Source organism: Syzygium oleosum, unplaced genomic scaffold (genome assembly GCF_021117445.2).
Source record: "Syzygium oleosum isolate NSW1041296 unplaced genomic scaffold, Sole_v2.1 Sole_v2.14, whole genome shotgun sequence".
In the NCBI taxonomy this organism is placed as follows: Eukaryota; Viridiplantae; Streptophyta; class Magnoliopsida; order Myrtales; family Myrtaceae; genus Syzygium; species Syzygium oleosum.
In genome coordinates, this window is record NW_026607498.1 from 3386921 (window position 1) to 3396696 (window position 9776).

At 38.7% G+C, this 9776-nt stretch overlaps 1 protein-coding gene across 1 annotated transcript; it reads left to right on the top strand.

Moving 5' to 3' along the window:
- LOC115690490 (cyclin-U2-1-like) lies at positions 1 to 1525 on the top strand. The gene is made up of 2 exons (XM_030616837.2): positions 1 to 660; positions 1015 to 1525. The coding sequence occupies exons 1-2, from the start codon at positions 251 to 253 to the stop codon at positions 1286 to 1288; spliced, it is 684 nt and encodes a 227-aa protein (XP_030472697.1). The 5' UTR covers positions 1 to 250; the 3' UTR covers positions 1289 to 1525.
- The last annotated feature ends 8251 nt before the right edge of the window (positions 1526 to 9776 follow it).

The window sequence follows — 9776 nt, forward strand, 5'->3', positions numbered from 1 at the left end:
ACCTTCCAAAAGATAAAAGAAACCCTAATTTTCCTTTGATGAATATTTATTGTCTCTTTCCCTATGTTCCATTCACTCTCTTCTTTAGTACCAACACATTGAGGTCCTATATAAAACCCCCCCTCCCCCCTCAAAACCTTCCAATCATCTCTCATCTCAACATCAACACCGAGAAATTTCAAATTACTCCCCCCCTAAGCCAAAGCTCAAACCAACGAGACTCGAAGACCCCGCAATACGTTTCTAAGAAATGGGCTCGTCCTCTCTCGCGATGATCTCGCCGAGAACGCTCCGGTCCGACCTCTATTCCTTCTCCTACCAACAGGACTCGAAGACCCCGCTCGTCGTCTCGGTCCTCGCCTCGCTCATCGAGCGGACGATGTCCCGGAACGAGAGGATCGCGAGGAGCTGCCCGTGGGCGCTGTCGAAGGACGCGAAGACGCGCGTCTTCGATTGCCACGAGGCGCCGGACATGACGATACAGAGCTACCTCGAGAGGATCTTCCGGTACACGAAAGCCGGCCCGTCGGTCTACGTGGTGGCGTACGTCTACATAGACCGGTTCTGCCAGGCCAACCCGGGGTTCAGAATCAATGCTAGGAATGTCCATAGGCTCCTCATCACGACGATCATGGTGGCTTCCAAATATGTGGAGGACATGTGAGTTTTCTATCTTCTTTCTCCTTTTCCCTTCTCCAATCTTTTTCTCTACGGTTCAATTAGAGTGAAACTTGGGTTTCTCTGGGCATTTTCCGGAAACTTGGTCCTGAAAAACCATATGAAAAACGCGGTTCTTGAACTTTTCCAGTTAAATTTCTGAAAATCATTTCGAATTATGACAAAAGATTGAGGCGACTTAAATGTCGTACGATGCGTCATCGACATTAACATCATTTTCACTGTCACCCAACATCATTTCAAACGACCCTTTCAAACACAATCATTAGATTCTCCAAAAGTCTTGATGACCAAGGGCACCAATGTCTAATTCTCGATTCCCTTTTCTTGGAACAGGAATTACAGAAACTCCTACTTCGCGCGAGTTGGGGGGCTGGGGACCGAGGAAATCAACAGCTTGGAGCTGGAGTTCCTGTTCCTGATGGGGTTCAAGATGCACGTGAACCTGAGCGTGTTCGAGAGCTACTGCTGTCACCTGGAGCGAGAGGTGGGCATCGGAGGCGGCTACCAAATCGAGAAAGCTCTCCGATGCGCGGAGGAGATCAAGTTCTCGAGGCGGAGAGCGGTGGATCCGAGGTTCAATCACCACGTTGCCCGAATCATGCTTTAGAAGAGAAGAAGAAGAGACCCTCGATTGATCATAGCTCGCAAAATTCGAAAAAAGATCAAAAGAAAGAAAGAAAATATGGAAAGGAATGAGTGTACAGAAGATGGGATGATTGATGTACAGGTGCTTTTATCTTCTAGGGGGATTGAGTACGGCCAAATTGTACCATGACATTACTCTCTCTCTCTCTCTCTCTCTTTTTGTCATGAATATAAGGGAAATTCAATTTTTTTAAACTAAGGTTAATGTTATAATTCATCATTCGCGAATTGACTGAATATAACAGAAAATTACTTTATGCAATGGACCGCTTTGAAGCCGTGAAGCTGTTCGATTTTGAATTATATTTCGTTGGTCCATCTCATAAATTGCAAAGTCTTAAATTGGTTGACGTTATTTTGGAAACTTTGATTAGCTATATATTGCGAAGTTGAAGTTGCGTCCATAGGTGAAATTTGCAAATAAACAAATTGACTGAGGGAATCTAATGAGAATATCTCCACGGGAGGGGGTTAAAACTAGGTTGCCAGGAGTCAAATAATGCTGTCTAAATTGTATAATTTTAGATAAATAAGAAGAATCTCACTCCGCGTGCAAATATTAAACGAGGCTCTCTTAAAAGCAACTGGGGGACACGGCTCGTTGGAATTTAGTGCATGCCGCAATCTTCCTTGCTAGTTGAGAATGCTTTTTTTTTTTTTCTTTCGTAAATCCGCGGGCACGGTCATTGAGTGTCCCTGCCATTTGGAGGCCCGTGAAACATCATACAAGGGCAGTAAGCCGGGGTAAGTACAGGAGCTTCGGCTTGTACAAAGTGCCCAGATTCGGAACAATTCACACGTAGTTTATAGAGTCTGAACAAGTGAAATACCATTCTTGAACTGGAATATTCAATTGAGGCTACTATCTATCTTGACAGTTTTAAATGACTAAATACATCCGTGCACGTAAAGCCCTATTGCTTGGAATAATAAGATATTAGTGTTGAGGCATGCACTACCCGTTTGCATGATTGTCTTATGGAGAAAAAGAAGTGATGTTTTCGAAAGGAATTGAACAGTCAGTTAATTGAGTGGATCTGTAAAAGTTAATAATAAAACATGTCTGAGTTAAGTAGTAACTTGATGAAAGAGGGATTTTTATTTTTAATGGGATTATAATTTCGGAATTAACAAAAAATTGAGATAGAAGCCGATTCTAACTTAAATACATAGATATGCATATGGGTGAGCATGGTTTCATGGTAGAATCTAGAACCGGATAGGTGGGAATATGTCTGGTTCCAGGGTATGCATGATAGGTTCTATGTTTTAGGTAGGTGGAACCTGGAATAAGTTTTTGTATTTTTTTTTTTTATCTATGTCTTCCTGTGATCTTACGGTATTTGATGGCGTCAGATGGTGAATGTATAATCTAGAATTACTAACCCGAGCTTCCATTTTATGGCCGAGACTTTTACTTTATTAATGTTTCCTATTCTTTGTATGTTTAAATATAAGTTGTGGTTAATGGATTATAACAGCAAGTGGTGGTTATTAAAAGTAACGATGATTCACTGCAATGTTTCAATTAATAATATATGTGAAATCTGGGTAGACCTTGAAACCAACCCTGGAACCTATGACAAGATAGGTTCTAGGTTTCAGGGTCGGTTTCAGGTTCCAAAAAAATGAGGAACTTATTCCAACATGTAGGGTGCTTGCTATAGGTATAACCTATACGGAATCTGGACCTGGAACTGCTTACCCCTAGATATGCAAATCACACAAGTGACAAGATTCATACTGGTGTAATAGTTGCTGCCGTTTAACTCAAGTAAATTGAGGTGGCCCTTGTGTACAATGATTTTTTTTTTGGTCGAATATGTACAATGGTTAAAGTGACACGTTTTTACCTTAGGTTAAGATGGGGGTTGAACTTGATATGGCTGGACTCTTGTGTTTTTTTGCTACTTTTCCTCGACATATGCCTTAACTTGAATCTTATCTTAATATTTGAATCGTAGATTCCGCCAACAATTTCACAAGTAGGTGTGGAATGTTGACATTTCATATACGAACCGATTCTCTAAACTCAGTTCATAGATATTTAGATAGTTACTTAGATGTGTGTGAGTTTTTGTGGAATCATTGTTAATTGTTTTAAAAGCTTATAATTGTAAAACGAAGGTGAGGCTTAATAATTGCATATTTTAACATTCCCCCTTATGCGTATGCTAGATTTTGATCTAAGTCTAAAGTGTGCAAATATGTAATTCCGTCCAAAATTTGAAAATTCGCGATGATTGCAAGCTTTAAAACAATTGTTAGTAAGGTCCCTATCTCAATAATTTCTCGAAGCAGTTTTGTATAATCTCTTAAAGATGGCTAGTGACAGTGTATGCACCAAGTTTGAACTAAACAACGAAATTTTGTTCCTTATGAAAATTAACTTTCGTGTAATTTCGATTGTGTTTTGATTGTAATTGACATCACGTGAAACATTCGGACAATGATATAGTCGGGTGCTCAAAAAACCCCGAATACCACCATCGATATTCGGAAAAATAAGAGAAGAATCACGTGCAACTTAATTATCAAACTGCTCATAATCGAAAAAAACGTGCGTAATTTTACCGAAATCAAATTGAAAAGAGAGAATGAGGAGAAAGCGACACTTGTAAAGCGTGCGAAGCATAGGGATGCAAAATGAGACCACCTCCATTGACCGTCTTAATAAACTTCCTAAATATAAAATTAGATAAATTCTAATTTGTCGACGGAATTAATTTAAAGAAAAAAAATCATCGAGAGCTTCCTCGGATCAAGATTAATCTTGTATCGCCAACAGAAGACAAAACGAAAGAACGTGGAAAGTGGCCACACGACAAGCTCCTAACACGAAGTTGGACAGTTTTCACCTATTTTAGTAAGGTGCCTGTAAATTATATTCCCAATTAATCAGAATGATTAGACCATAGAGTTTAATTAATTACTTATTATCTTAATATGTTTCCTACGTTGTGATTCTCGCGAGACAAGCGCCTAACCCTTGGCTCAAAACATATGACCAACATATGTCCCACATGCATGAGCATCGAACCTAAAAATTATTTGAAAAATTGGGGCCGGCAATTTTTCAATTTGGTAACATTGTACCTTGACATTGCCAATCGGTCACCTTTCCGAGGCCTTTTTAATTTCTAATTTGGGCCAAATCGCAATGATAAGATATACACATTCACCAGCGCACTAAGACTGTTCCCCACCTTCCACTTTCTTAGCGACCTTTTCCTTTTTCTCTTTAACTAGCAAACAAAAAAAATGACTCGAATAAAATAATAATTCCTTTCTCTTTCCTCTAGGAATAATTGTCATTTGTTTAGGAGGATAATTAATTTGATCATTATCTTAATTTTTCGAATAAGTATGGTAGGCTCACTTCCTATACCATCTATAAAAAAGATGAAAGTGATCATTTGCTTATATCATAGTAAATCAGTAACATTCTTGAAATTCCTTCGTGTGCTTTCTAACTATTACTAGCATATCAAATAGATCAGTTTCTTGCCTCATAATTAAGATTTTGATTCGCGGGGTCTTTGTAATAAAACAACTAAAGAAATAAAAGTTGAGACCTAAAAGTGTTGATTGAGCAATAAAACAACTTAGGATTATTGCGTTTCAAGAAGCATGAGATTTCGGGTTTGATTACTTGATGCCACCACCTGAGGTCTATGCCAAAAGGCAATAGTTCCGCGTGAATCCCACGGTGCTGCCCATTCGGATTGCTTGTCTTTTACCGGACCGGAGAGGTGGGTTTAATCTAGATCACGAGGAGTGTCCAAAAATATATACCATCTCTCGCTGTTATATGAAAATAGGAAAGAAAATTTGTAACATTTGAATCAAACAAAGGGCAAGATCCGGACGATTTTAGTGCCACTTCCCTAAGCATTAATTATAATTCATGAAGCACCAGGAAGCACAAACTGCTGCTGCTGCGGTTCTGATCACAGCCCATTTCCAGCAGAAGACAGTATCTCAGGAGGAAACACCCAAGAAAGGACATTGGAATGGCTAAACGACAAAATTCATGACAAACAAATCAGCATTTAACACTAATTTCTTAATGGAATTAGCACCCATTTGTTTTATGGATCATCGATTAGCACTGTCCAAACATGTTCTCTAATTGTCATTACCAGTCTTAATCCACCAAGACAGGCAACTAACCAACTTGGCCCAATCAAGGAGGAACAAATTGTATCTGCTATCATGGGACATGATTCCTGGACATGTTCTGATGGCAAATCAAACTTGATTATCTCTTTCTGTCCTATAAAAAGAAGCTAATTTCGATTTCAATTAATCAAAAGGCTAACCACTCAATGATGGATGGCACGACCAAAAAAAATAAAATGATGGGTTGTACGAAGATTTGTTAATGGACATTGGACATGATTATCAAAAGGGCAGCTGACTAATTTTTCTCTTTTTTTAATGGTATATAACCATTTAGTACGACTACAAAAATTTAGCTTTAGAAAGTTCAAAGAAGACCTATCAATTTATAATTGCATGAAACAAAAAAACATCACAAAGTATTCAAAATTCGAAAATGTGCCGGAAAAGGAGGGCGCTCTCTGGTAGTTTGGAAAGGCGGAAAATTACCAAGTACTTAAGTAGTTATTAATGTTCTAATTGCCTAAAGAAAAAGTGGATGATGAGTGTATTGGTGGGTGCTCATTGATTAGAAATAAAGGCAGTCGAGACGAGCCCTTTTGCGCCATTCTTTTAGACAATAGTGATGATGATGGGGGCGCAACGATTGAATGTGGAGCTTCCTGCTTTATTACATTATTACATTAAGAATACCAATCGAGCTCAAATCTTTGAACATTTCAAATTTGAGTTCGAAACACTGAGTTGAGGAGAAATGAATCCTAAATCGAGAAAAAAAAATTAACAGATAAGGCTGGTCCCGGGGTCTAATAGGTTAGGTCCCTTTTGGATGGGTGTGCCTTGAGCCTTTGCGTTCGCTTCCGCGAACCGTCTGACCTTAGTTAGTTTTTTCTCCGATAAGCTCACAATATCCTCGGCCCGCCGTTTAGGTAAATCTGTTTGCATGTTACTTATAAAAAACAAGGAGTTAGAAAACAACGAGTCATCTTTAGAGGATTAAATCGGGAAAGTTTCCAAAAAAGTTATAAAATTTATTGCACTTTTGTCAATTTAGTCCTAAATCTCCATCCATCCGATCAATTTTGGCTGAAAATCGCTAATGTGGACATTGGCTATTCTAAGTGACGTGGCCGAGCTTTGACGTAGATAAATTTTTATTTTTAATTTTTAAATATTTTTTTTGAATATTTTTATTAAATTTTTTATTTTTTATTTTTTTTCTTCTCTTTTCCTTTTTTTTTTTTTTTAACTGAGCTAATCAACAGACGGGCAGGCGGCCCATTTGGTCATGCCACCTAGTGTTTTGTTTTAATGACAAGTGGAATTGATTCTCTGTATGAGCTCTTCCTTTTCCTACTTTCATAACTAAAGAAGAAGACTTCAGAGCTATGTCCTTTAGTCATCACCCAAAAATTAAAGGCACTGTCCTCAAAGTATTGAAATTGACAGTTTTTCGGTTCCAAATATCCAGAGAGCCGGTGTTCAATAGGTATGTCTTTAATTCACTGTGGAACCACATGTGTTGAGATATAAGTGTGAGTTGTGTTAGAGAAGTCCTACATCGGAGAATTTGTGTGGTATAGAGCAGTTTATACATCCAAGTTGGCTCATAACTCATTGGCTTAAGTTTTTGAGTGAAAGCGAATCCAACTTCATACGTTGACTTACTTGGGCTTCCTCATGGCGATCTCCTTGGAGGAAGGTATTGAACTTTTGCTGCATGCTTCTAACAAATGGTATAAGAGCTGATGGTAGATTGGTGAGCCCTCATTTCGTTCCAGTGTTTGGTGAATATCTCAATGAATGAATCTAGTGATTAATGCGGTTTTCAGGCGATGGGCGTTGTGGTGTAGCAACGTGGCTCCTATGATAAACTTCATAATTCAGTCTGGGGAAAGAGATCATGGATGAAGTTGGGCGTTGATGGAGATTCTAATTATGATATTTTGATGCATATGATACTTGGATTATAATGGAGTAGACCTAACACTAAGCTCATAAGTGAGGGGAAGATTGTTGATATGTACGTGTAAGTTGTGATAAAGAAATCCCACATCAGAGAATTGATGTGATGTAGAGCAGTTGATATATCCAAGTTGGCTTATAGCTCATTGACTTAAGCTTTTGAGTGAAAGTGGGTCCAACTTGATATGTTGATGGGCTCGTTCTTGGCGATCTTCCCAAGTGAAAGTATTGGAATTCTGCTGCGTACTCTCAATAACATGTTTCCGCCTGCTTACTCTCATAAACATCTTTAATCAACCATCTTATATATTTCCACAAGCAATTAAGGTTTGATGTTGTTCACATTATCAAAACATTTATGGAATTTGGTCTTCATTCTCTTGCTATTTTGTGCAAACTTTTATCCTTATTCTCGCAATATCAACCAATCATCGGTGCCATAGACATTCGTGCAATCATTACTAGTGACATAACTTTCGCCTTGGAAAGATTTTCAAGTTTGTTATCCTGGATTTCCAATAAGACAAAAACTTTCTGTAACTTTAAAGGAAGCAAACATACAAGACTCCTGTACTCAGTAGTCTCTAGCTCAATGCAACTCTTGAACCGTTTCAATAACACAGCAGACAATGTTCTAACAATGGAATCATTTTTATCTTTCATCCCTTCTCTTACAATAAAAAATCAATATATGAGCACAACACCTCAAGTGGTGTAACTTACCTCTCAATACTAGAGAGTTCTAAGAATTAAGTCTCTTTTTCAAGTATTGAATCCCAAGTTATTTAAGCTCGCATTATCCATGGTGATTTAAAAAACCATTTAAATCCTCGACCAATTAAGCACTTCTCAATTATTTTTCCTATAATCACTCATTAGAATGACCCGATATTTGATGAAAATTCAAAATTTTCTTCCGCCGCTTCCAATTTGCATCTACGAAATGAGAAGTGTGGAACAAACCATGTGTTAGTTGTAAGACAAACTCTAAAAGATGTATCGGAAAGATAATTCTTCTGTTTGCTTCTTTCTTCCACGTATAACTCATACCAATCATGCCTCAATGTGTTCGTGACAGATTAAAATCTTCAGCCAGATTCTTTTCACAATCGCTGAAATCCCTTGTTTGTTGCAAAAATCCCCTCATCAAGACATCTAGGAAGCTCGAAATTTTTTTGTTCCTATTCAAGTTTACATAATAGTAATTCACGGCTTCACAACTACTATATGCAGCCAGCAAAATTCAATAAACAATCTAGCATAAGTTCAACTAAACTCTAAGCTGTGATCTTCTGATTCTCCGGTAACTAAGCACCTAATTTAGGCATTCGTATAAAGAAAAGATCTTGATAACTCTAGCAAAACTCATGGTTCAACATATGGCAAATTGGGACTTCACAGCAACCCATTTAGTGAAACAAGACAACGAGATAAAACAGCATTAATTGCCTAATAGATGCTCAGGTTCAGCAACAATCACGGTAGTATTTTAAAGCTTGAAAAATGGAAAACCAAAACATAAATGGGTTGTAAACATTTTGACTAAAGGGTGCAGCATCCAACGACATAAAAGTTCGATTAAATAAACATTCACGTTGAATGACAAAAGAAAAATCTGGAAAATTGCAAGAGCACTCTAGTTGGCAGGCAGAGGATCTCTAAAATCAATCGTTAATAGACAAGAACATATGCCAATAAGCCAATCTATTATTCAATTCAACCTAGAACACGCAATTACTCAAGAGAGTGTACCTTGTACTTCATAGAGTCATACAGAGTTGATCGACAATGCAGGTAACAACATAGACATTTGCGACAGAGGCAACAACATAAACGACACCGACAGAGGCAATGAGGATGACGGCAGAGACAACGGGTACAATAGATACGACAGAATCGCAATTCACTGAAGCGATCGTTGAGAGGCCACCATCGCCCTGGACAAGTTCCCTGTCGATGGGACGCTGTTTCCGAAGGGTACGTGATCGCAGACTACCTGGAGAAGCTGGAGAGGCTGATGGAGGGAGTTCGGGTCGGCGAGCCTGCTGGCGAAGGCAGGTGAGATGGTTGTGGAGGGGCGAGAGAGGAGGCAGAGGTGCTGAGGGAGGGAGGTGAGGTGGAGGAGTGATGGTGATGCAGATGTTCAGGGTTTCCTATGCCATGTTAATTGGTTTCGAAACAAATTCAGTGATGAGTTTCCGGTAATTTTGAGTTTATGACCTGAAACGGAACCCAAAAGCTCATTGTTTTAATTACTACCCCGACCGAAGTGAAACCTGCCTTGAAAAGACACGAAATTTTTTATTCGGGTCGGCTCGGTTTTGATTTCAGTTCGGATGTTCTTTTTGACTCTGCTAGTATAC

What these genes read in the sequence shown, in the direction of transcription:
- LOC115690490 (XM_030616837.2), top strand. Translation starts at nt 251, where the DNA reads ATGGGCTCGTCCTCTCTCGCGATGATCTCGCCGAGAACGCTCCGGTCC. An exon ending in TCCAAATATGTGGAGGACAT is followed by an intron (nt 661 to 1,014) that starts GTGAGTTTTCTA and finishes TTCTTGGAACAG; the next exon opens with GAATTACAGAAACTCCTACT.